Source organism: Cyprinus carpio, chromosome A18 (assembly GCF_018340385.1).
Source record: "Cyprinus carpio isolate SPL01 chromosome A18, ASM1834038v1, whole genome shotgun sequence".
NCBI classification, from domain to species: Eukaryota; Metazoa; Chordata; class Actinopteri; order Cypriniformes; family Cyprinidae; genus Cyprinus; species Cyprinus carpio.
This window is the reverse complement of record NC_056589.1, coordinates 19,136,375-19,163,615: the sequence shown is the minus strand read 5'-3', so window position 1 is coordinate 19,163,615 and position 27,241 is coordinate 19,136,375. Positions and strand designations below refer to the sequence as shown.

The 27,241-nt window shown below is 39.5% G+C and overlaps 2 protein-coding genes across 2 annotated transcripts in view; both read right to left on the bottom strand.

The window, feature by feature from the left end:
* Positions 1-30: 30 nt before the first annotated feature.
* Positions 31-8,014, bottom strand: LOC109059338 (synemin-like). Its single transcript, XM_019076530.2, has 4 exons — positions 6,769-8,014; positions 4,858-4,982; positions 2,637-2,707; positions 31-2,455 (listed from the first exon to the last, which is right to left on the bottom strand). Exons 1-4 carry the CDS (start codon positions 7,564-7,566, stop codon positions 261-263), a joined length of 3,189 nt encoding a protein of 1,062 aa, XP_018932075.2. The 5' UTR covers positions 7,567-8,014; the 3' UTR covers positions 31-260.
* Positions 8,015-11,866: 3,852 nt separating this feature from the next.
* Positions 11,867-27,241, bottom strand: part of LOC109059319 (insulin-like growth factor 1 receptor) — an 81,754-nt gene continuing 66,379 nt past the window's right edge. Inside the window, exons 10-21 of the mRNA XM_042775264.1 lie at positions 26,996-27,200; positions 22,273-22,550; positions 21,893-22,035; positions 21,629-21,794; positions 21,373-21,475; positions 21,217-21,282; positions 20,660-20,894; positions 20,332-20,439; positions 19,907-20,069; positions 19,671-19,800; positions 17,930-18,064; positions 11,867-14,916 (exon numbers count right to left, since the gene is read on the bottom strand). Of these exons, the coding sequence (XP_042631198.1) occupies positions 14,418-14,916; positions 17,930-18,064; positions 19,671-19,800; positions 19,907-20,069; positions 20,332-20,439; positions 20,660-20,894; positions 21,217-21,282; positions 21,373-21,475; positions 21,629-21,794; positions 21,893-22,035; positions 22,273-22,550; positions 26,996-27,200 (2,231 nt within the window). The 3' untranslated portion in view covers positions 11,867-14,417. The remainder of the gene's footprint in view (positions 14,917-17,929; positions 18,065-19,670; positions 19,801-19,906; positions 20,070-20,331; positions 20,440-20,659; positions 20,895-21,216; positions 21,283-21,372; positions 21,476-21,628; positions 21,795-21,892; positions 22,036-22,272; positions 22,551-26,995; positions 27,201-27,241) is intronic.

Here is a 27,241-nt window from a genome sequence, read left to right as displayed (position 1 = left end):
TAAATTTTCAGCAGCCGCTACTCCGGTCTTCAGTGTCACATGATCCTTCAGAATCATTATAAATGTCTAAACTGTCAATTTGGATCAATTTAAAACATAATTTTTTAATAAATTTTTTTTTTTACTGACTCCAAACTTTTGAACAGTAGTGTATAGTCATGATGGACCATGGACTTTGGATTATGTTTTACAACACCTGATGTAATTGACATGCTATTTTGAGACATAATGTTTCATTTCAGTGTTATTTCATTATGATATCACTCTTTGGGGCTTTCGAGATAAACAGTTGCGATTCTTTTCTCATGACAGACCTTCAAGTGGGGGTCAATCATCTGAGTCTGTGGAAACTCAGTAGCACCGCCATCTCTTTGTACATCGATGGCTCCTCCACTTGCTGATGCAGAAGAGCCGTTGTTTACATCCATCTGAAAAGTGAAGGATTTCTCACTAGGGCCCAGCCTGATGTGTTTTTCTGTCTTGCCAACCTCATCACTTGAGCTCCATTCTCGGATCTCTTCGTCGCCAGTTATCCAAGGCATTCCCTCCATTTGAATCTCCTCTTGAGAAATTTTCATGGTGTATCCTGCACCAGCTCCTCCACCGATAGCCTGCTGAAGCATTGGGTGGGATGAGCTTAGTGCTGCCATTATCTGCTCCTCAGATACATCATCTCCTCCTCCTTCCAGCAATCCAGATTCCTCCAGTGTCTGGGACACATTAAGCTCTGCCACAATGGTCATGGTTCTGTTGTCTGTAACTTGTTCTACCTTTTTAACATCCACGGAGACATTTTCTGGAGTTTCTCTACCTTTCGTAAAAAATGCCAGCTCTTCCTTGATGGCTTCAGATACAGTGTCTTGGATTTGCTCTAATGCTCCTCTAAGCTGCTGTTCAGGGTCTAGTAAGTCCTCCCTCAGGATCCCCACTATGGACTGTTGCAGGGTGGGAGAGACATGTACCTCCTCTTCAATTATGCAGTCTTGGATATTGTCTCTCAAAAGAGAGTGTTCGTATTCAGGTGAATCTCTGTAACTGTGACCTTCAGCAATGGGCTGTTTGAGGTCGTCTTCCTGGTAATATCGTTCATCAGACAGATCATCCACAACTCCATAATGGCTATAAGACATAAACCTCCCGCCCTCCTCAGACTCTGACATAGTGTCTTCAGGAGTGGAGACAAAGTACTCTTGTGAGTCTTGGGCATGTGAGAAGTAGGGTAAGCTTTCATCTCTGGTAACTTCCTGAACCTGCACAGAGCCACTGTTTCCATATTGTGAGGCTTCAGCAGAACCACTCTCACAGGGTTTCATGGTCTTAGGGTCACTCTCTAGCTCCTCGATTTGGAAGAACATTGATGAGGGATCGATATCTGGTTGTTTAGACTTAATCTCCATAGTCTCCTCTATTTCAATTTCACCCTCCTCATCAGACTCCACAGGTTCTTGGATTATCTCCACATTCACAAACCTATTTTCCAAACTCTCACCTTGCAGGCCAAGACTCAGCAAGTTCTCGATCATGGCTCCTGTTGGGGTTCCTTTGATGTCTTCCAGGGTCACTTTCTTGACTCCCTTGCTGAGAAGTTCCTCCAAGGCAGAATCTTCAGACAGGTCCAACTCCTCCTCGACTTTAGATTGTAAGACAATCTGAGTCTTGGTGGTTCCATCATCTTGCTCTGATTTCTCCACATGATATGTGACTTTTGAGTCAGGGGATGAGCTGACCTTAGAATCTAAACCAGCTGGTTTTATGACCTGCTGAATGATTTCCTCCATAGAAACTGCATCTAATACTTTTTCCTCACCGACAAACACCTTATGCCCTACATTTTCAGACTCTCTCTCATCTTCAGCTATTGATTCTTTCACATCCCTTCTTTCTTCTTTCATCGTTGCCTTGGATTTTTCTTCATCTTGTTTGACATCCATCCTCACTGCTTTTAGTTCATCATCTTTCTTACTGCTTTCTTCAGTGGTGGTCCTACTCAAGTTCGCAGGAGGTGATATCACTGGCTTTGGTTTCTCTATTTTTGATGCTGTAGAGCTTGTTGTACTTTCGATTTTAGAGGGGAGATGATCAAGTAAGCCCTTTGAGGATTGCTGTGATACTTCTTTTCTCATAATTCTATGATCTGTCTCCTCTCTTTTTATCTCAACAGAAGAGACTCCAGGTTTTGGGGTACTGAAAGCAGCTACCTGCGCTGCTTTGGTGAAGGAGATCATGTCCCTTCTTGAAGCAGGACTTTGGTTTGCACGATTTGATACACTGATAGGCACAATCCTGGAGGGTTCATGAGAGTAAAACTGACTTGATGTAGATGAGGTACTCAGGCTGGAAATAGGTTCCATATATTTAACATCATATCCTGTGAAGGCTTTTTGTCTTATATCTGATCGACTCACTGAATTGACGGACACTCTTGGAGTGTAAGGATGGGTCGGCATTTTTATATCTACAGATATAAACAACACACAGTACAGTAGATAGATAAAAATTAGGATAAACATTTTACTTGCTAACATCTCTCTAAGTATGCTAAATCAATAATTATTTAATGTTTGAATTGTTGAATAATTAAAATAATAGTAATTCACAGTTGTTAAAAACATTATTTCATGCTGAATGACAAATACCTATTATTCTTTCTCTTGAATGCTGATTAGACCACGTTTGAGCATGTCTTGCTTCTTCTTCCAAGAGTGCCCTGATGAACATAACAATTCCAAAGGTTAAACGGGCACATTTAATGTCAGTCTAATTACAGTAAGCAGAACATACAGTATCGTGAACAAAACCTCTGCACTTTTTTTCACCTCTTTTGAGAATGCTAACTATCTCCTTGCTCTGCCATGACCACGCAAAAGCTCAAACAACATTAAGGGCAACCAAAAAACCTACCAAGCCCATGAACTTGTCCTAAGCAGAAACACAGTTAAGATCACTAGTTAAGATCACCAACACTCTTATCTCTCCAACTCTTATCCACCATTGTGTTTAATTGGGTAAATGGGTCCTTGAGCACTTTAAACCTACCTTGACAATGCTTATACATGAAAAATACATTGGAGAACCAAAGCGAAGAAGACTTTGTTAAACTACAGACAGTATCCCTGTGAAAATCCCCTGTGATTCCACTGAAAGACTAAACTAAAAATAACTGCCACAATGGACCCTGTCTGTTTTCATAATGGCTCACGATGTGCAGTTTTAAACAGATGAATGGAAAGATACTTCTACATAATGTTTCAGTAGTATCCAAAACACTGCTACTATATAAACAGACCATCTTCAAGAGACCGACCAAAATTTTGACTCTAAGAATAAATGATGGTTGACAAATGACATTTCACAAATATGTGTACAACCATCATTGGTGAATCTGCTACATTTAGGGTGCTTTCACACTAGCACTTTTGGTGCGCACCCGGGTTCAGCACCCGCGAACAGTACCTGAGTCCGCTTAAAAACGGCGGTCTGGAGTATGGTTCATGTGAACTCTGGTACGGTTCACTGCTGATGTGAACGCAATCTTACCAAATCACGGAAGTGAACCGCTATTAATGACGTATTGTTTGATAAAAATGTGTGTTTGTGTGTGTTTCACTCACTTTCCTGACAAACGTGACTGACGCGCTGCAAACAGAGAGATGTATATCTCATTTCTGTTCGCCTTCAGCATTCTTTAGACCATTTGCAGTACATTCGTAAGACAGATGCAAGTGCCGTTATGTACCGAAGCTTTGTAAACAAAACGAACGGTTCAAAAACGTAAATACATACAGTAAAAGTGCAGAGAGTAATGTTATGCATTTGCCGCCTTCTCCTGCGCCGTCATTACTAAGCAATGTGGTAAACAGCTGCTGGCTTGATGACGCAAGCGAACCGCGGTTCGGACTCAAGTATTATAATATGAAAACAGTCCAGCGGGGCAGGGGGAGGGGGGAGCAATCGTATTTTGGGTTCGCATCAGGCAAGTGAACCAAGTGTGAAAGCACCCTTAATCTATTGTTTTGTGGCTTCATTTAATAACTCCACATGCTAGTCTTCCATGTGCATTAACTAATGCATCAGACGGCTTTACAATTGAATGAAAATCATAAATCAGCTTCAGTGTTAAATGTACAGTGATTAGGTCATAAAAACAGATGAGTTAACCAGTCTAAAAAGGAAAGAGGGGTGGGGTTGTACACAGAATTGCCAAATGGGCGGGCATTAGTTGCTCTGTTGCTACAGAGACTAAAAATACATCTGTGAGGCTCATGTTGGGGATGGTGTCAAACTTGACTACTCAAATCTCTAAACAGACTACAGTGAAATGTGTATATTCACATTACTGCATGGAGAAAATTTTAGAGACCCCACATTTTTAGAATAGCAGAATAAGGGACCATTCACAAAGAACACTTTTTTTCCATTTACAGATGTGTGACATGGGAAGTGGAATGGAAGATCTTATAACTTAAGCATATCATGCATGAGGTGCGGCACTCTGGTCAAATTTGTCCATCTACTGCATGTTTAGATCGAAATACATCAGAAAATCAGAGCAGTGGAATGTAAAAAAAAAAAAAAATTCTTTGTGAACGATGCCTGACAATGAAATACAAATATAAGACAATTTATTAGATTTCAAAGACCCCTGCACTAGTCCTTAGAGCTGCCATGTCAGCTAAAATCAGCTAAAATCCATGAAGCAGAAGTAATTTTTGTATTAATATTTAATGTCACCAAGAGAATGTAGGAGGAGACTCATTCCCTATGCTTGAACTGACATCAGACCATAGACAGTACTTCACTACACTACATGGTCATTTAGGGAGAAGCAGCGGTTAATTGATTTTGTAGACGCTCTACCTGTATGCAGCCACTTCCAGAGCAAGGCCCATCTTGACCTGTAAGAGATCCTGATGGTCCTTCAGCTTCTCTGAGATGGTGTTAGACAGCATTCTGCGCTCATACTCCAGTTCTTCAATGATAGCCTGTAGGACAAGAAGGTAGTTAGACTGTTTGGTCTTTTACACAGTCACACACACACACACACACACACACACACACACACACACACACACACACACACACACACACACACAAAGTTCAATATACCTAAAGATAAAAGGCTAGTGTTTTTTCTTCTTCTGAAGGAATCTCATAGGTGATTTGAAAGCCAGTGGTAATTTTAAATTTAATTGGGTTAAGTTTGGAAAGGTTTTACCTTTCAAACTCAGTTACAAACAATGCCTTTTCAATAATGCACTAAGTAGTACCATTTATGAAACCTATTTTTATCCCACCTCTCTCTTTCAAAAGGGTGTCCACTTGCATAGTATTGATCCAAAGTATATATTTGGGTGCTACTGTTTGTGTAATGCACCTGTTTGACAGCTCTTCCAAAATCACCCCCTGATGAAACATCACTATTTATATAAAGTGACAGGTGTTTTTAATGATCAAACTAGGGTTATCTGCTTCAAGTTGGTCCAAGTCATAACACAAGAGTCTTTACAGTAAGTAAACATAATTCACAAATCAAATACACAATATGCTAAATTCAATGGTTCATACAAGCCTTTAAATTCTCCTTTTAATCCAATGGCTCCACATTCTTCATCACATACTCTTGGTGATCTCAAATCATGGTATAAATTTCAATTTAAAATAAGCTACGTTTGCCCTGCATTAGTATTACATAGCACTTAAATCTTTTGACTTGAATACTTGTGCCAGTAAATGTTCATTATAGGCCAGCAAAATTAGTCTGCTTGTTGAGTGCTTATCTGTTTAGGAGTCTGAATATTTGGCAGTAATTTGTTAAGACTGACATCCTCCATGCAGCCCATTCAATTTAGCACTTAACACTTTACTGATGCTTGCACTTTGCTTCAGTAACTGCTCATTTGTCATTCTCTCTGGAGAGAGGCAATCATGGGATAAGCCATTAATGCTTAATTTTTCTAAAGCACACTGAGCTACAGATTATAAACATGGATACTGGCAATGCGGAAGCGCTCCTCACTTGAGCTCCTGAGGGGCCCATTTGAAAAACAGGTGTTGGGAAGTTGATGACTGCTTGGTTTCCACTGTATGTCTGTTTTGTAATCTTTTATTTTACTTATGGAAGAATTGTGTGGAGTTGTGATATATCAAGTCCCCTTGGCAAAGATTGTTTTCTCAATTCAGAACGAACACACACACATATTATATATACACACACTTAAATGTGTGTTCAAAAATTCATAAAAAATTTTTTTTTTCAAAAACTAAAACATTTTTAAAAAATGTCAGTAAGTCAGAAATGTTAAACGTTTTTTTTTTAAATAACAACACTTTATATTATAATATTATATTTTCAGCATATTTATACAAATGTCTTCGAAAAATATATTTAATCTATATTTTAAAAAATACAATTTAATATTTTTTTACCTCTAAGGTGGGCCATTTTTCCATTTTAGGGGATACAGGCATTTATGTGCTTAAAATGACTTTTTTATGCTAGGTTAATTTCACCAAACATATCTAATAGGTATCAACAAAAACATGGGATGTGTGCCTCTAATGTGAAAAAAAAAGTAATGGGACACCAATGTGTGAGTTAGTACAATGCGCCACGCTGCTGCTGCTCCCACATGCGCTCAGTGGGTGTGGCGCTCTTTTCGGAGGAGCATTCGTGCTTACACAATCCCCTGTTTCTCCAAGAATGCCAGTAAATGTGTTTTATTATTATTATTATTAATAGTGGACCTTGTGATTGGCTTTGACACCCACCTGATACCTGCAGATTTCAGCTTCGAAATTTTCATGCATGTTCATGAGCTGCTCCTCGAGATTCAACTGTACTTGTGTTTGTTTTTCAACCTCGTCACGCAGCCTCTTGAACTGTGCAGCACTGTCCCTCTTTTCCCTCTGAATGGCCTCCAGCCTCGCTTGGTCTGCTTTGATAGACTCTTCGATTTCCTCTACCTTCAGGCGGTACATGTCCAAAGTCCCCTGCCAGCTTTCAGTGAAGTTGGCCGCATACTCCTGCACCTCTTCCATCGTAACTGCTGGAGGTGCGTGATAGGTTTGAGACACAACGCGCACAGTTCGGGAGTGCACCTGGTCCCTCAGGTGGGCGATTTCCTTCCTGTGGGCATCTTCCAAAAACTTATATTCGTTTTCGAGTTCAATGAGGCGATCTTCCAAAGCACTGTTGGTCTTAAGAGCATTGTGGAGCTGCCTGTTGCAGGCTTTCATCTCCGTGTCGATGCCTTTGCTCACCGAAGCCTCCTCTGAACGCATCGCTTGAAGCGTCTGAAGTTCATTGCGCAGCTTCTGTCGCTCCATCTCTGCTCTGCATTTCTCGAAAGATAACCGCTCCACCAGTCTCCTCATTTCCCGTAGCTCGGACAGGTGTTTGTTTTCCCATTCTCCACACCTGTTTTTTCGGACTGAATTTATTTCGCTTATCAAGCTGGTATTTTCTTGTTCCAACTCTTTTGTGCGCATTAGGTACTGGCTGAGTCTCTGGTTGAGCTCCTGCAGCTGGAGCTTGTCGCTCTCAAACGGTTCTCGCATTCGAAACATTTTCCTTTGTTACTGTGTAAATCTAATAGCGTTGGTTTACTCTTAAATGTGTTAAGCTTAACAGGTATTTCGTGGTCATCTGTTGTCGAAGCGCAGGGCGGAGGCAGAGTCGAACAAGTGCGGAGGATTTCTGCTGATCCCAAGTCCAGTTAGCGAGTCCTACTACGGTGACGGTTTAGCTCATGAATATTAATTACGCAACGCGACGTTCGCCCAGTAGGGCCAAGTGATTTGCATAAACAAATATGCACGAGACAGTTGAATATTAATTAGGTTACGTGACTGGACGCTCCGGAAAGCTTGCTTAATAACGTCTGCACGCATTAATTAATATTCATAACTCAGTCCTTAGCCGTAGTAGGTTGTACAAACTCCGTCCCGTCCAGCGAGATGTTTGAAGGAGTGCGTCTTTAGCTCAATGGTGGGATATGAGATGGCTCTCCCATGTGGAGAAAAATGGACAATGCACTCCCTCTTGTACATCCTCAGTTGCGCTAATGTCACTTTCGGTAACACCTATACACATTTAAGATATATTACAGCTGTATGAATTGCACAGCAGCGTTACTTCTGTCTTCAGTTATAAGAAAGGTGGTAAACCGTTGAGTTTTAATATAATAAAGTCTCGTCTCGATGGACATTAATGGCGAAATTGTACGTTAGTTGTAACAGATAGATGGATTCGCTGTGTAAATATAAAGAAAGTGTTGCCTAAATCGTAAACTCTTTTTCTTTAGGTAGGCTATGTCACACGTCGTTTATGTATTTATTTATTTATTTTACTAGGCTTTGGTACTTTCCGACAATATGTTGTGAATCCAAGTTGGGAGGCAGCTAAGGTACTAGTAAACGAAGCCATTTTTGATAAGCAGGTGTTGGTTAATGTCTAGACCCCTTTTAAAATACATTATGCTTATTGAATTCTGAAGTGCGTTTGGAATACGGCCAAATTAAAGAAGTAATCAACTCAACTTTTAACTACTTTAATTGTGCATTTGTCTTTTTTGTAGCTTTTTTGCTAATTTAAGGTGAACTGTTCCTTTAAGAATACAAATAGTATTTTAAACTGATGTAGCTACATGGTATTAACCCATATAAATGTGCTTACAATTTCATGTAATGTAAAGTCATTATAACGTCTCATCACTCAGATGAACCAATCATGGTCACACTGCTATTCAAGCAGGGTCTGAAGATGACAGGACTTGGATTGGGTTTAGAAATCCAAATTAAGGAGATCCCTGTCAGTTATGCAAAATCCCAACAAGTCCTTGATGATATATGGCAGACGATGACTCCAAAGGTAACATTAAACAGTTAAATTAATATTTAAACACAGACCAGACTTGAGATGCTTTGTTAAATGTTTTGAGATGACATGTCTTAAAACTAAAAGTATTCTTGTTACTTTTGATACAAAATAGTGATAAAGACATTTTTTTTTTTTTTTTTTTTTGTGATGGGCAGGTTGTTATCCATTTGGGCATAGCTCAAGGAGCCAAATGCATCAAACTGGAGCAAATAGGAAAGATCCAGGGATGTGAGTGGTCTGTGCCCTGATCATCACTGCTGCATTGAGGAAGGACCAGAACGACTGGACTCCAACATAGACATGAGGTTCCTTAGCAAGCATTTAAAAAGTACGGGGCTTGATGTCATCTACTCCAGGGACGCTGGGAGGTAATAAGAAAAATATTATTCATCTATAAAATATAATTGTGTGTTAATTTAAGGTCCTGTACAACTAATTCAACAAATTGAGTTTATTTGCTACTTTAATTTGTGAATATTGTTGTTAGGCTAACAAATGTGAAAATGGCATGCATATACAGTGTACTAAAGCAAGTTAACAATCTGCAGGTACCTGTGTGATTTATATACTACTATTGGCTGTACCATGGGCAGGGAAAGGCTGCCTGGCAAGACCAGAGAAACTGGTACCACAACTCCAGACCATCATCCAGGCTCTGTTACGCCAGCTGGACTGCCCTGAATACACAACCTCCGGATACATGGACAGCAGACAGGTAGAAAAACACTGAAGAAAACATTCTCCACAAAACATAATCCTAACACAGATTATATAGCAGAAATGCAATAAGTGACAATCAACACGTCTCCAGACTCATTCTTTTTTTTTTTTAATTCAAAATTTAAGAAAAAAAGAAAATACATGAAAATTCTTCAGATATACATTAAGCCAATGGCATGTAAAAAGTCTACTGTCTCAACTGAAGGTGAGGAGAAAACTGAAAAACAGGAGGCCTTAGATACATAATTTACAAGAAGACGAGAGTACCAGCCAAGCTGTTTCACCATCAGTTTCTACCAATCAATGCAACGACACAGAGATTTTTATTTTTCCTCTTTTTTGTGTGTATGTGTGTGAAAGGAAAATAAAAAGTGTTATTAAACTCTTTTCAGTACAGTAGATCAAGGCCCCTTTTGAAATTTGTCGGAATGCCAAGCAAAAACAACCTGGGAAATGATGTCTGAAACCTCAAGCTCATTATTGCAATTAAAATGCATACATGCATCTTTTATAAACCTGAGGTTTTGCATCATGAAGAAATATAATAAAATAATAATAGTTCTTATGATAGTTGAGGGAAAAAACATTTTCAGTCAATCTGCCTTCAGGTTTGCAGAGAACTTGCATTGCAACATAAGTTATCTCTACTGTATACTCGTCTCTTTTTATTTTAATTTCTAGTCATGTTCTCTCTCTGTGTCATGACTACCCGTAATCTACTGGACATCGCTGTCCTATTTGTGTCTGTGTATATGTGTGTTTCTGTAGATCTGTAACCTACTGGTAACTAAGTAACCTTGGCAGCATTCAATGAAAACTGACATTCACTTTGCAACAGGCCAATGCTTTTGTCCATATTCATTACAGAAAGAAAAAAGAAACAGAAATAAATAGTGATATCTATTATTTTCCCATTATAAACACATCAAAATCTTAATCACTACATCTACATGTGATACCCTCCCACCCATATACATACGCAACAATACAAGCACAAGGGCTCTTATAGAATGGTTGTTTTGATCATCTTTTACCACACAGAATAATATTCTTTTCTAACAATGCGCCTCTCAGCATCCCGACTAGGTCTCTTCCTACTAGTGCCCTCATTTCCAACCCCTGGAGTTCAAATGATCCAAAATATTAAAGTCAAAGAACATTTTAAGTGCCATGAAACAGAACGACCAGGGGCTATAAGACCGTGACTTTCTCTGAATCCACTTTGCATTTTAATCGTCTGACCCATCAGGTTTTCAGCAGTTGTTTGGAGAAATAAAGAGTGTTGGTTAGATCCACCACCTACCCAATGCGATTGGCAAGACTAATTGTAGTCTCCGTAAAGCAGCATGTTGTCAGCAGCAGTAGAAAAGAGGCAAAACGACAGCCCTTCCTCTTTCTGGAGAATGATGTCGATGGATATGGTGACAACAATTGGCCCTTTATACATGGTATACATGTGGAGTGCATCTAACCAAACAAATCAGCTGGAATGTTTTTCCAGGTAGGTTTATGAGAAGGGAAAAATCCGCTGGTTTGTTATAAGATAGTGTTATGAAATCCACATTATGCATTCAACCGTGAGATGCTTCAGTCAAAAGATATAATCCAGTGCTATGATCTGTCGATGCTGCAGATGAATTCTTACTGAACAAGATCATGTAAGCTAATAGAATTTAATGGAAACAATATCTTGAACAGTTTTTCTTGTTCTACAGCCAATCCTCTACTCCTCAGCTGTACTTTATAATAATGATGTAATGTTAATTGCATGAATTATACCTCACGACACTTTTCTCACTGCAATCGTTTTAAAAATTAAAGCCATTGTTTTTTTTTGTTTTTTTTTTTTCAAAAGATGACTGAAATTTACCATTGAAGTTTAACTCACATAGCAAGTAACACAATGTGAGGATAATTTATTTGCTAGCATATGCCCCCTTTACTTAAGATATGCTTTCCTAAACCTTTATGAACAGTTTAATCGATTAGATGGTGGATAAGAGATCACTGAAGAAGAATATTAAATACAAAAGAAAACATTGATAGCAACTATGTTTCTCTATGGTCCATCATGATAAAACCATCTGGTGAATTAGGTATTTTAATATGATTATTTAAAAAGTATTGCAGCATGATTGAAAGCAGTGGGATTTTTGTGTTGCTGGGCATGTGATAAGGGATGCAAGAGACACACCATTAGGAATCCCATAGGCATGTTAGCTCACACCATGACTTCCTCTCTCCATTCCTGGAAGCATGTGCTCTGTGGTGCTTTTTTTTTTTCTTTTTTTTTTTAATCAGAGGCAAGACAGAGGATGATAATGTTTCCTCTACAGGAAAAAAAAAGCGAGATGTATTTTATCAATTCATCACTTACACATTTAAAATAAAAGAGAATGAGGTAGATAGATGCTGAAGGAAATGAAAAAAGAAAGTCCCCCAGTCATGACATCATGCAAAATGCATCTAGAATTCAGACTTTGTACTAAATCATAAGGGCATTTGTACAGTGATTTCAACTGGTATCACCCAAAAAAAAAAAAAAAAAAAAAAAACTAAGGAAATAAATACCCCTTTAAAGGGGGAAAATAAGACAGGATAAATAAGTTCTGGGTAATGTTCCCAAATGCACATGGAGAAATCCTTCAAAATAAAACTAGCCAGGGAACTCTACTGTTTTATTTAGCATTCTTTGAGAAATCTGATAACTTTTCTGAATTTGAACCCGTTCTTATTTGGTTACAGATGGCGTATTTCATCAGGAAGGTTAGTGCTCATTGCATGGATTTATAAAGTCGACGTGGGTTGCGCGTGACGCCAAAGCAGAGATTATGAATGTATTTTGTTTGGAGGCATTACAGGCTGGTTGGGGTATGCGAGACAAATTAAGCCCTGTTAGTTACTATTCAATTACATGGATGGGTTACAAAAATAGTCTAGGAGGGTAAAGAAATGTAAATGAAACCTTCTATGATGACGCCTGACAGGAGGCTTGAGCACGGACACTGACATACTGACTTGGCTTACTACTCTGTAAGTACTGTAGAGGCCGGCAACCTAAAAAGCTGAGGTGGAATCAGCTATGATGACAATGTCTGAAAAAAACAAAACCATAACATTAACCTGAGATTGAGCTGCACCTCATGAGCAGGTACGATGGTAGACAACTGTATCAAGGGTGCCTAAAGTTCACATGCAGAGCTAGAGAATTTGTTGTAACTAATAATAATAATAATAATAAAAAAACTTGAGTTAAAAAACACAAGGCAATGGACATGTAGCAATGCAGACAACCTCTTAGGGAGAAAAAAAATAAAATAAATTGCTATTCTCTTTTTTTTGCATTTTTTTTTCTTTTTTGCAAGAAGAGTATAAAGCATAAGAAAATGGACTGTAGTGGAGATATCATAAAATATTAAACCTGAAGGATTTCTTTTACACACACACACACATATATACAGTACATATATATATATATATATATATATATATATATATATATATATATATATATAAACATACATGCATACATACACACACACAACACCCACAAAAGAAAAAAAATAGCAGCTTCTTTCTGTACAGACAAATAGGTGAGCATCTGAACCGTAAAAAATTTATCAAAATTGACTTAAACTAATGATTTGTGTGTAAATGATCTTGTGGTCTAACATAGAACTGTAAGACCCTTCTTAGAATCATATGAATTGTACAGAGAGACTAATGACTAATCTAAAAAAATACCTGCTGTGTACAATGCCTCGCTTATCTCTCAAAACAGATGTTGAAACAAATGAAGCCCCTGTTTTCAGTTTGCTTCATGATCGAGCCAATCCCTTTTAATTCATATCACCTCTTTGCAGCGCACCAATCTCTTCACCTTCGTGATTAGCGCTGCAATCTTTTCTTTCGACTTGAGAGATCGCTCTCACAGAGGCTCAGCTCACAGATGGTGGGTGCAGCAGGAACTGCCATGCAATAGTCGGAGATGAAAGCCATATAAAAGGAGCAAAGGGGAAGGATTTACAAACTCAAGCTGATTATAAAAGATGAGGTCCAGAAATCCCCCATAAAAGACAGTATGAGAGTTTAGTCCCTTGATTGCGCTACTTTAAAGTGCGACCTCCAAAAATTGGCTTTGAATAGGGGGTTAGGTAATGATAAATATCTTTTTTTTTTTTATAAAAAAGAACATTTGATTTGGCAAAAATTTGGCAGTTTCAAAAAAGCCCACCTCACTCTCTAACAAACACACTTGAAATGGTTTAAGTAGAAGGGTGGATCAACCAGTAATGTGACCAGTCACTGATTGAAAACAAGCAATCGCAGCTAAGAAAGTTTCTGCAGCATCTTGAAAGAAAAATGTGATTGACAGTTTTAGTTGAAGAAAAGTACTTGCGCTGAGGAAGCACACTCGTATACACCCTGAAAGTGTTCACGGGCTGGGCTTGCTGGCTAATATGCTTGTCTCTCTTGTTTCACAATGAACTGGCAGGTTTTCTTCTTTTTTTTTTTTTCTTCACACAAGTGAAAGCCAGGGCTCTCTAGTGTGGTGGTTTGTTCTGAAATCTTAAATATTGCAAGAGTTTTTGTAGGCTTGTAGTCACCAATCACCCTAAACATCCTCCGTCATTCAAAGTCATTTGAACAAAATGATCCTCAGACATCCAGACAGGACACAGTCCAACTGGTTATCGTCACCACGGTCAGCCCTGGGTTTTGACTCCTCAGAACAAAAGAAAAATGACCACATAGACAAAAGGGTGGGGGAAATGTGGGTACCCTGTGTGAGGAGTAGAGGGAGACTGAGCAGTCATGATCAGCAGGCTGATGATTGAGGCAGTGGCAGCGCTCGCTCGTTCTTCCTCCCTCCGTTCATGTGCGCGTAGGGCTGCGTCTCATCGAACGACGGCCCCAGCAGCACCACTGGCCCGTTTGCTGCTACCTGTCCTGAGTGCTTGTCTAAGGCCAGGCCCGGAGAGGCTGAGGAGGGCGGTGAGGTGGAGGGGGTCGGAGCAGACCCCATCTGCGTCCCTGGCCCCTGAGCTGGGGAGAGTGGCTGTGGACTATGGGTCTGAGCCCCTGTGCTCCCCTGAGAGGAGGGGGCCAACATAGAAGCAGGTTCCAGTGGAACGTTCTCCATGTTCTCCACCTCCATGTCCAATTCCTCAGTGTCGGGTGGCTTGTTCTCCTCACTGTAGAAAAAGCTAACCTCCGGGAAGGGCGGCTCCAGTTCTTCTTTTATGCTGTTGATGATCTCTAGAAAAGACGGTCGCATCTTAGGGTTGTACTGCCAGCACATCCGCATCAATTCAAACCTGTAGACCAGATACAGATATTGCATTATAGTTTGATACTTGATCAAAAGTCATGTCTCAAAAAGTTGCTTGCTTTATCCATAACTATTAAAAGACTTTATTAACTGCAAAATAATGCACACTAAAAAACAACTGATTTACAAACAAATGGCTCTTATTTTCATTTCAGTAAATCAAATACACACAGCGCCACCAGTGTTGTCTGATTTATGACAGATGACTCTTTTGAGCCAGTTCTTTTTAGTGAATCAAAAACATACAGTATGTCCAGTGTAGCTTTACGATAATTGAAATAAATCTGAAATAAAGTATAAATATTACATAAAAACTTAAAAGAAAATTAGAAATGATTCCTAGGGAACTTACTAAAGTGAGTGCACTGTAAAGTACTAAAAAATTTCACTTATTTGTATGCAAAATGTTCATCATAATTGAAATATGCCTGTATAAATCAGAACTAGCAACACTAAATTTCATTCATATACTATACTGCATTGAAAAACAAGCAATATGATGTCTATAAAATCCTGGGGTGTTTTCCCTCTAAAAATCTCCACCCATCAACAGGTGGCAGTGTTCACTAGAGCTAGAGCACACAGGAGTGTTGTGGAACAACAGACAACTTCTAGAACATTTTGTGGTTGTACACACTGAGAAGTGCACTATGCCAGAATTGCTATCCTAAACACTTCACAGACTCGTTCTATGTGAACAGCTGAGAACACATGAAAGCAAAAGAGCCAAAACAAAATAAAATAAAACAAAAAAAAATCATAAACCCATGATCATAACAGTTTGGTGTGGTACTGTCCCACCACATCTTGGTAAAACAAACAAACAAGCTAAGAATAGCGTCAGCTCTCACTGGCCCACTGAAATACATTTTAAGTGATCTCCAGCCGCAGGTTCAGAGCAGAGCAGGGCGCCTTAGCCACACAACACAGAGGCCTTCTCGCAAAGACATTCCACAGTATCGGGTCAAACAGTGCGCTGGAAGTTTCTCTGCTGGGTATTAGGAACTGACGGGAAGTTAAACTTTTCTGTGGTTTCAACTTCTGAGACATTCTCTCAAAATAAAGGCGAGTTTTTTTGGACACCGGCCTGGCGTTCGCGAGTAACCTGCCTGTTTGGCATTTGTTGGATCTCAAATTCATAGCAGAGGCCATCTGTTGTTACTCACTGAAGTGAATTCAAACCCATTTAGAAAATGTGATAAATCTTGCCTGCTGTCTGCACTCACTATCACTTTTCCAAAAACCCAGTGAGCTACCTTCCTATGGACTGCCTCTGTGAACGACTGCCTTCTAATAAAAAAACCTTCGCAAGTTACTATTTTGGAGCACTCTACAAAGTTAGCAACTCTGCAAATAGCACTCAGCATGAGAGATTCAACTCAAAATTGATTCCAAAAGAGTTGGATGTTAGCATGAAGCTGTCAGCATTTATTTTATTTTTTTTGCCATTTTATAAAAAAAAATTTCACTGAGCTTGTCAATGCATTTGTAATAATATTTTACAATATTACTGTTTTTACTGTATTTTTGATCAGAAAAATGCAAATCAGATAAAACATTTTACATTTTTTTTATAAACCTCAACTTATAAACACTAGTGTAGCCATGTCAAAAGAATGACTGTGATGCCTTAACATGCTGTCTAGGTAGGCAGCTCAGTAGGTTTTAGAACAGAGCTACTGACTGTCAAGGACAATTATACATTACATTTACATTACATTTAGCAGACGCTTTTATCCAAAGCGACTTACAAATGAGGACAATGGAAGCAATCAAAAACAACAAAAGAGCAATGATATATAAGTGCTATAACAAGTCTCAGTTAGCCTAAACGCAGTATACGTAGCAAGGGCTTTTAAATAATAAAATAAATAAAAAGAAAACAGATAGAATAGAAAAAGAATAGAGCAAGCTAGTGTTAGAGGTCTTTTTTTTATAATTGTATAATAAATGAAAAGAAAATAGATAGAAATACAAAAAGATAAGAAAGGTAGTTAGATTTTTTTTTTTTTTTTTTTAATAGAATTAGATTAGTGAGTTATGAATTATGGAACAAAATCGAAAATTATAAAAACAAAATGTAATTTTTTTCAAAATCAGCATGAAAAACCTATGAGGTTTAGTGAATAGTGAATAATATCACTGATAAGCTACTACTAAATATTGTAGAAACTTAATTTTCTGTAAAGTTGCTTTGCAATGATTTGTATCGTAAAAAGCGTTATACAAATAAACTTGAATTGAATTGAACAGTGAACTCAACATGATGAAGGGATCTACAAGCTATTTCTGAATCCCTGCTCTTGTATTTCAGCCAAGTATAACTTAAATTCTCATGATATCATAAAAATGTGGCCGAAATCCTGACTTCATGATGTTTTGCTGGGTGTAATGATGAGATACAGATGACAAAGCCTTAAAGCACTAGCTATGTAGTGTAGCGCAGCATAAGTTCAATCCTCCTCTCTCGTGCAATCAGGACATCTCGTCGTAGCTGCCATAGAAACCGGGGGTTTGTGTTTCCATAACAGTTGAGACAAGAGTGACCGAGGGAGAAAGGGGTCAGGAGAAAGGGACAGACAGACCTCATGCCTCGCTACTGACATCAGCCCAGAAAAGGAACACGGCGGACCGGATCGGTGACGCAGGCAGACACGCTCTGAAGAAGATGTGAAGATAAGCATGAGAAGCTCTTAATAAAAAGTAGAGCAGCATGGGTCACCGTTCCGGTCACCCCCTGGGAACCACAAATTCTCCCTTCTATGAACGGAGGCTCCCTGACAACATGATGTCACCTGTCTCCTTTTAACCCATGACGCAAATGTCACCAGTCGGGCTTTTGCTTGCCCTGACGTTAGCAGCAGCGTCTGGTGACATACTATCAACATTTTAGTGTGATATCGCATCCCTAAATAGAAAAAGGTCGGTTAGAGGACAAAGGGTTAACATTGTAAAGCAGAGTGCCAAATTTGGGAGCAAAGTGCAGTTGGTGGACTCACAGCATGTCGGGACAGTTGTCTGGTTTATCCAGAAGTCCTCCCTCCATGACGAAGCGCAGTACCTGCTCGTTGGACATGCCCTGGTATGGCTGCTCAGCTAAAGTGGCAATCTCCCATAAAACCACACCGAACGACCTGAAGAAAGAGGAACTGGTTAAAAGAACTTTAAGGTCAAGAGATGCATGAAGAGCCGCTTGTGTGTTTTTTTTCTTCTAGCCTGGAACAACAAAATGCTCATTTTCAAAACAGTGCGAAATTTGCAAACACCGCGTGAGCCGCTGACCTGAACTTTTCTCTTTAAGCGTGGTGTTTTTGTTAGCCCTGTGTTCCTCATTAATGAAAACGAGTCCATATATTAGCCGGCGGCCGGTGAGAAAGTGCAGCAGCGGACCAGAAAGTCGGCAAACCCCAAATAAAAACCACACAAAGAGCACACTGTTGCCAGTCGTTATTCATTAGTTCTCTGAGGACAAATTTTCTACATTGGCCGAGGATCTGAGACAAAGCTCAACACCCTTTAAAACAGGACTATTACAACAGCGACTTGCATCTAATTGGCTGCAACATCTGTGTGTTGAAACACAAAACCGCATTAGAGCGGGACTTTTTCAGGGGAAGGGAACAAATAAAGACACCTAACAGCGAGGTTTATGGGAGTACGAGATGGGAGCTCGCTGTGGCTCTTTTCATCTCAGGGACTTCAAAAACGGCAGATACGGACAAAGGGACAGGGAGGCGGGTCTGCGCTGGCACACCAACCCCATCATTACCAAACATCTGGAGAAGGTTAGGAGCGCACAGAGTGACAGAGCTGTGGGACGCTGAAGATTGGGAAACAGCAGAACTGGAAGAGTCGGTCTATGGCACCATGACTCTGTTCTGCTGAACCGCCGCTGCTGGGACTAAAGCTGTGTAGAGACAGTCTGTCTGAGACAAAGAGACAATGTGTTTGGGCACGCTTCACTTGGCTGGGACTGGAAGAATGTCTGGAAGTGATGCATGTTCTCCCTTGACACAGGACATCAGTGGAAAAAAAACATTAAAGGGTTTTCACCTCTTACAGGCCTATGAGGCTTCCTGTTGTATGAAGAAAAATAAAGAGACAGTTTCAATGCTTTCTGGCCAGCTGCGAACCTGTGGTGGAGAGGGGCTGCTGAGTCTCTGATGGGACAGCCTGCTGCTCAAGTGAAAAAAAAAAATCACAGATTTTCTGCAGTCAAAATTTGGATACACTAATATGATTTAAAAGCTTATAGATAAATTATTACCAGGGGATTTTATTTATTTAAATTTAAACTTACGTTTGTTGTAATATTTTCTTCACATGTATCTGTATGCAGGGTTTTATAAATGAAAATATAAAACATCATTTATTTTATTTTTTTTTCTGGAAGGGGGCTCCACAAAAGGTGAAATTTCTATTCATTCAAGAATGAAAAAAACAAAACAAAACCGGTTTTCAACACTGACAATAATAATAAAAATGAAAGAAATGATAACCAAATCACCACATTAGGATTATTTCTGAAATACACTGTGACATTAAACACTGAATTAATGACCGCTAAAAAATTCAACAAATTTCCTGTATATGTGATCAAATAAATGCAGCCTTTGCGAGCATAAGAGACTTCTTTCAAAAGCATAAAATAAAATTGTACAGACCCCAAAATTTTGACCAGTTGGCAAATCAAAACAACATAGTCTTGCATTTATGTGTGTGTGAACAGGGGGCTCATACCAGACATCAGAATTTGTTGTGAACACTCCATCTTTCAAAGACTCCGGTGACATCCAGCGCACTGGCAGCAGCCCTTTGCCTCCTTTGCGGTAGTAATCAGTCTCGTAGATGTCTCTTGTCATGCCAAAGTCTAAACACATGAAGAGAGCATCATACCTTTCAATCCACTGTTGTTCAGAAAGATTACTGAAGTTATGGATTTTTGTGATGTGCTGTAAAGAAACACTAAGATTTACCTCCGATTTTAACTGTGAAGTCCTCAGCAACCATGCAGTTTCTGGCAGCCAGGTCCCGATGGACAAACTTGTTAGCATTGAGGTATGCCATCCCATCCGCTATCTCACCGGCCATCTGAATCATCTTCTTCAGCGGAGGTAAAGACTGGCTGCTAGAGCCCTGCTACATGGAAGAAAAAAAAGAGCACAAAGGCTGCATTTGACACTTCTGTATCTCTCTTTCTCTACTATAAACCCTTTCTGAACAGTTGACTGAAATCGCGAGTAGCTTTAAAATACCCCTTTTTATTAACTAAAAGGGGGCATGAGATGCTGGCCATAGATCTGAGCAGGAAAAATTCAAGATAATAAGTGTAATTAACTAGAAGTGTTATTTTTATCTAAAAAGGAGCAGGATAATCAAAGCAGATGGGATGATTCTGAACCTCTTTGGAACGGAGAGAACGCAAGTAGCTCTTCAGATCACCCCGTGTCATCAGCTCCATTATAACTAGAGTGGGCTGGCCTTGTGAAACCACACCCAAAAGTCGCACCTAAACCAGGGTACAAAAAAAAGAATGAGAACAGAAATTACACTGTGACACTTTGAAAAACACTGAGAAACCTGTGTCTGAACAATCTATGTGAAAAGCATCATTGTTTTGCACTGCCAGTGGCATAGAAATGAGAAATTATACACTTACATAAAAATGATTTCAAAGTACGATTTGTTGGCAAACCAAATGCTGGATGACATTATGCCCTCTTTCTTACCACATGGTGACAGTTGAACTCCTTCATAACTGAAGCTTCGTTCAAGAACTCGATGCGTTCACGCATACTGGCGGATTCATTTACAGTCTTGATGGCCACTCTGGTCTCAGGTTCATCTTTGACGACGCCCTTTGCGATGCCCTCATACACCATACCAAAGGAGCCCTGACCCAGCTCACGACACATAGTGATTTTCTCCCGAGCCACTTCCCATTCATCTGGTACATACACTGAGGAAACAGAAATGAAGTCAGCACATTTGAACAGGCAGTGCAGGGCAACATACATGACAGTAGCAATGGAAAAAATATATATATCAGTAATTAAAAAAACCAAGGAGGTGTAAACCAGTGATTAATCATTATCTTAACGAGTATATACTGTAGCTGCTGCTGCATTTTTATTTTTTTTTAACAACAAAACATCTTTAAAATGTATAGAAAATAAAGAATATATTGTGAAACAATTTTATTTTTATTCTTATTTTCCTTACCTTATTGATTTTAAGTATTTTATGTTTTTTTTAATGTTTAGTTATTACATAATATTTTTTTTAAAAGTGTATGAAGTATTCAGGGTTCACAGAAGCATAAAGCACACCATTTCCTAACCTGTCATTATTCCTGAAAGGAAACATTGAAAAACATTGAAAAACAGTACTGGACACTGGAAATTAAAATACAAGTCTATTTTTTACTAGATGGGACATCAACCTCTTTTTGGTGACAAAGACGACAACGGAGATCACTGCAGTGAGCAACAGTAGCACTATAACAGGAATAATGATGGCCAGAATGAAGGCATTATCATAATTTCCTGTAAGAAAGAAGGACATTTGTACAGAAGTAAGAGCTAAATATGACAATAGACTGAAACAGAGCTCTCTACATTTCTATTAAATACGCTATTTTAAAGTTACCAGTAAGCATACTAAAAATAAAGCCATGGGTTTCTTATGTGCATTCTTACTTTTAGGGGGTGGCACATAGAAGGAGACTGGTTCAGTCCAAGACCCATTCCCAGCCAAAGATGTGGCTCTGACCCTGGCAGAATAATTTCCAGAGGGCAAATTGCTAAGCTGAGCTCCTCGCAGCACTCTGTACTGCTGCCGTGAAACACACTCATGCTTCTCAGGCTGTAACACACACACATATACACACAGTTGGTTTGTGGCATTGGCTGCAGTTTTAACTATTTCTTAATGGTGTAGAAATAGTTAGTTGTCACACTAACCTCAGTTCCCAGGCGATATTTGATCTCATACATGAGGATCAGTCCATTAGGGTGATGAGGTTCAGGCCACCGCAGCAGCACTGTTCCTTCTCCCTTCTCATCCCTCTCCTGAGTTACAGTGCCGGGAATATCATCCGCTTTGTCTGGGGAAGAACATAACTCTGCTCAAGGCCAGTGCTCTTTTACAGTAATTCAATAACATTTCAATTGCATTACAGTTTTAATTGCTGTTAACATGAACAGGATAACAACAACAACAACAACAACAACAACAAAAAAACATGCTGTAGGCACAGTGGAGAATTACTGGAATTTTAATATTTTTCTGGCATGGATATGCAGTCATTTGTGCATGAGTTTGGTTTGTTGGTTTTGCTGACCTGCTGGTTTGGTTCTAGAGAACACAAAAGCTGCGGCACTGCAACGGTGGATCTCATAGTTACAGGCGTGGATGTCGATGCGGTACACGGTGAAGGGCTGCAGGTTGGATATCTCTACGAACTCTGTATAGACTTTGTCCTCCGAGAAAGGGTACTCTTTCTCATGCAGCTTTGGGTCAGTGATGTTACTCTCCGTTCCTGTGCTGTTCCTGCTTGCAGTCTGCAGCAGTGTGCCGTTGGCCACTCCAAACAGGTCTCGCCGCTTCCTGTCAGGAGGTCTGAGACATGTACAAAAAATAATTATAATTAAAGAGGAAGAGGAGAGGAAGGAATAGGAAAAACAAAAGAAATAGAAAGAGGAAGGAAAAGATAGGAAAGGAAACAGGGAAAAAAATTACAGGAAAGAGAAATGGAAAGGGCAGAGAAAATCAAATGAAAGTAAATGGAAAAAGACAGAAAAAGGAAAGAGAAATGAAAAAAAGAAATGGAAATAAGGACAGGAAAAGGAAATAGTAAAATAACAGCGGAAAGGGGAAAGGAAAATGAAATGAAATGGGGGGGGATAAAAATGAATACAGAGAAGAGGAAAAGGAAGTAGTAAATGACAGTGAGCAAGGAAATGAAATGGGAAAAGGAAGTAGGAGAATGTAAAAGGAAAGGAATTGGTAAATGAGAGTAAATAGTCAAATAAGAAAGAAAAGAGAAGTAAAGCAGAAAAGGAAATTTAGTAGTAATTGAAAGCAAGACATCATGGAGCAGAGTCTACACTGGTTTAAAAGCATACAAGCCAATTACTGCACATAATTACTCTACAACACACACCACTTCCTTTAATGTGAAAGCCTAATTCTCTAATGTCCTACTAACAGGTCTCTTAGTAACACTGAAGATACTCAATACTCTACAACTTACAGGGCTCCTTTTTCTCTTCTGGATATTATCAAACATTTATCATCCTAAATGATGAGCTCTTTTAAATTCTTATGAGTGTTATATATCCAGCTGGGCTGGGACTGATCGCTCATAGAAAATTGGTTTCCGTTTTTAAAAGAAAATCCAAGAAATGTTAACGCTCTCTCGTCTACCCTGACCATTTCTTCTCTTTCTGATTCTTCTTCCTGTCCAGGTATAAAACCAGTGAGTATTTGTGAAGCATTTATTTGCACCATCAGTGCTATAAAATATATACCTGCAAATGAAGCACTGCACATACAATAAACATTTCTGCAGATGAGAAAATGAAATGGGAAGTCATATTTGGAACAAATATCGAATATCCATAATAATGATATGACCGACTCTGCCTCTGAAGGTGGAGATAAGCCAACTACAGGTCAACTCTGTCGCCACTAAAGACATGCAGTCAGCAGCAACCACAAGAGTTTACCAGATGCTAACGGACCCACTGCCACTTCACATATCTGACTAGGGCAGGGTCAAAACCTTTTAGGAGACACGTAAAGATATGCTCACTCAGGATCTCTGTAAAAATTCAATAGTCAGACCAAACAATGAGATCCACCACAGATGGGAAAGACAGGATGGTTTTAGATAAATATGGGGGAAACCCCAGAAACAAATACAAGAGAGGAAAGTTATAGTGTCAGACGCAAAGACTGACAGACAACAAATGGAGACAGGCAATACAGGTTTTCAGCTTTTGTCAAAAACAGTTTGGGAATTGTAGCTAGTTATAGATTGATGTACTGAACACAACAACTGATAGCTGTGGCTTCTTGGCTGATCACCAGATGCTTTTTTCTGTCAGTTTCAAAATTTACTGCTAACTAATTCCATACAAACCAAAAAAATGAACACAACAACTGATACCTGTGGCTTCTTGGCTGATGCCAATTTGCGTCTGCTTTAGATGATAAACCTGTTGCATGTGAGAAAGTGAAAAGTGTTTTGCTCTATAAACTTAATAGCAGCTGTTTTTCCAGACTGACATGACAACAAAGGAAGAAAGGCTTGTTTGAGTGTCCTATTTAATGGTCTTCAAGAAGCACAAAAGTTTAAACATAACTATTATGAAAGTTTGAAGATAAAAAGTTTAATATTAGCTTTATTCTTTATTCTAAAATTTATAATTTGTGAAATGAGAGTTGTGAGTGATGATTTTTGTTTTTGTTTTGTTTTTTATTTTTTATGTTTGAGAGTTTTAACTTTTAACGCAGAACGCTGTAGGGAGGAACAATCAAATCAACTCTAACCACATTCCATGTCACTTCCATTGAACGGTGCTCCGTGATTTAAGAGTGGGGATTTTGGAAGCAACTGGACACTGTTAAATACTTACTAACTAGGGATTCAGATCACCCTTGAGGGTGTTTACTGTAGAAGATGAAATCATATGTTACTTGAGCATCACATCAACACCTCTACAATACAACTCTACTCCTCAAGCACAAAGAAAACTCATATGTGTGAGTAAAGTATCCATAATATGCAGTACATGTACTGTATAAAATCTTTTTTTGTAACCTTTAGCCCAGGCTCAGGGTCTTTACAGTCAGGATCTGCCTCTTGTCTACAGCCATAAACACTGATCTTAACCTAAATGTATCAAGAACTAACGAGACATGTAGACACACAGGGTCCTGAGGGAAGATTTTACACCTGCAAACCTCAGATGGAAGGCGTAACAGCAGGTGTTGACATAGCAACACAGACAGCAGCACATCCAGGAAGGCTTACGTGTCATTGATGCAAAGGCAACACCTCACGTCCCCTGGCAGAAAGTCAAGTCTTCACTGAAGCGCAGGGCTCAGGAATGACTCGGTCTCCCATTACAGAGCCCGAAAAGCTGATCAAGCTGTGTGGGAGTTTGAAAGAAAAGATGGTGCAGCCACACCTCCTCTCGAAAGGGATCTTACTTTGGAATTCATTAACATTCCACATAGGTTTGCTGTACATTTCCTGGAAGCCAGACACTCCAAAGCAAACAAAGAAAGCATCTGAGGAAAGAGGGCGAGAGAGAGCGGACGAGAGGAAGAGAAAGGGGAGACAACCATGGAATAGTTCATTCAAGTCTTTAGAATCTCCAGTTTTTCTCAGACTCAATCGGTTATGTCTCGAACATTGATAATGAGGTTCACTCAGTGGGAACAGAGAGCGACAAATCTGTCACCCCAACTTCTAAAGCAAACACAGCGAGGGGGTTGGGGTTGTTGGATCAAGATGGAAATAAGTCATCAGTGATGGAGAAAATGTCTTCTTGAGCATCCTGCTACTAAAGGAAAGCATATTTACATTTAGAAAGTCTGTTTTCCATTGATTAGAGATGGGTTGATGGGTGCATCACGCTGTCCCTGAGTGAACCGCAAACCATTACCTTGATGAAAAGAGGGCTTCAATAGCAGAGGTTTGGGGAAGCTAAGTAGTAGAAGATGTTTGGCGACATCAATCTGTGCATCAATACTCATGACTCAAAACCCCAGCTCACCCCAAAACGCACACACACTCACAACCAAATAAACAACCCTGCAGATGTCCTGAATGAACCCTCGGAAAGTCTCAAAGCATGTGTCTGAGTAAACCTGAACCAGTGTGTCGTTCTTCTCCCGCATGAGACAAGAAAACATCCGATGCCACAAGCAAGGTAAACAGATAACACAACGCAGACGTCACTCCTCATTTCAGCAAACAAAAGCCTGCGGCTGCTTTCCAGTCTCATTAATCCAGTTTGCATCTGTTCGTGCATCCCAAATTACAGCCTGCTGAAGTCTTAATATGCAACCGCCACCGTCGCGCACAGCAACAAACAACGTGGCCGCACAGGCCTGGAGTTCGTACCTCCCCGCCCCCTCGCCATCTAATTCCACTCCAGCCTCCACTGCTGGCACCTACCCCTTTCCAAAACCTCATGTTCTGATCTTGTCAGTCCCATGTCGAAATAATTAGGCCTCGGTCCGGGCCTCCAAAATTCTGGTTTTGATTCTACGAAATCAAGCCGCCTAAAGACTATGAGCTCAGACCCACTTTGATAATCGCTCTCCAGGAAGACTGAAAAAATTAAGGGCTTCAGACCACTTTTGTAAACTGTGGCAGAAAGTGCTGGGAGTAACCCAGGATACTGAGCGTTCACCTAACCTTTCGCTAGAGCAGTAGTTTTCCATCAGGACCTTGAATTCATATCGGACATCAACTGGCAATTCACCGTTGTACCAAAAATGTTTGTCATAGAAAAGTCAACAAAAATGTCCTTAAAGAAGCATTCTGAGTTCAATAGAAGTTCAAATGACATTACTAATGTTTGTACCAAAACATTATTTCAACTCAATCGAGGTTAAGGTGAGTCAATGAAAGTCAATGGAGACAGTTTTTGGAGGAAGTGTAAAGCTTTTAACTTTATAAAAACACTATTTATTTAACACTTATTTATAGAAATGAATTGAAATGCTTTAGGTTTTATGGTTTTAGGCATTAGGTTATCATGGCAACAAAGTTGAACTTTTTGGTTTGTAAACTAATTATTAACACTAAAATCATGTTAACATGCAAACTGTTTACATCCTATGGCTATATGTTTTAATCACAGTATTAAAACATTTACTGATTGACCTCATTTCACTTCCATTTTAAGTGCTTCACTGTAACCAAGATTTGTAAATTTAGAAAATTTGTGTGGTAACATTTTGCCACAAGTGATGTTGATTTCACTTGTACTGAAACTAAAATATGATATGAGCTTCAGAAAGCGCCGTCAGTGCATGTGTCATACCTGGGTGTGAAGATGGAGTTGTGCAGGAAGTTCTCAAAGACTTTTCGGTAAGATCGGTCTTCAGCTTCCGCCTTTAGGTCCTCCTTGGTTTTTGGGCAGCGGCAGCAGCCCTTCTCACCCCCGCCAACATCAGATTTGGTGGGCTTTGTTTCTCCCTCCATGTCCGACAAAGCCGTGGCTGAGATGCGGATGGGAATTTTTAGCTCTGTAGTGCAAAACAATGACAGACTGAGCTGAACGAGCAAC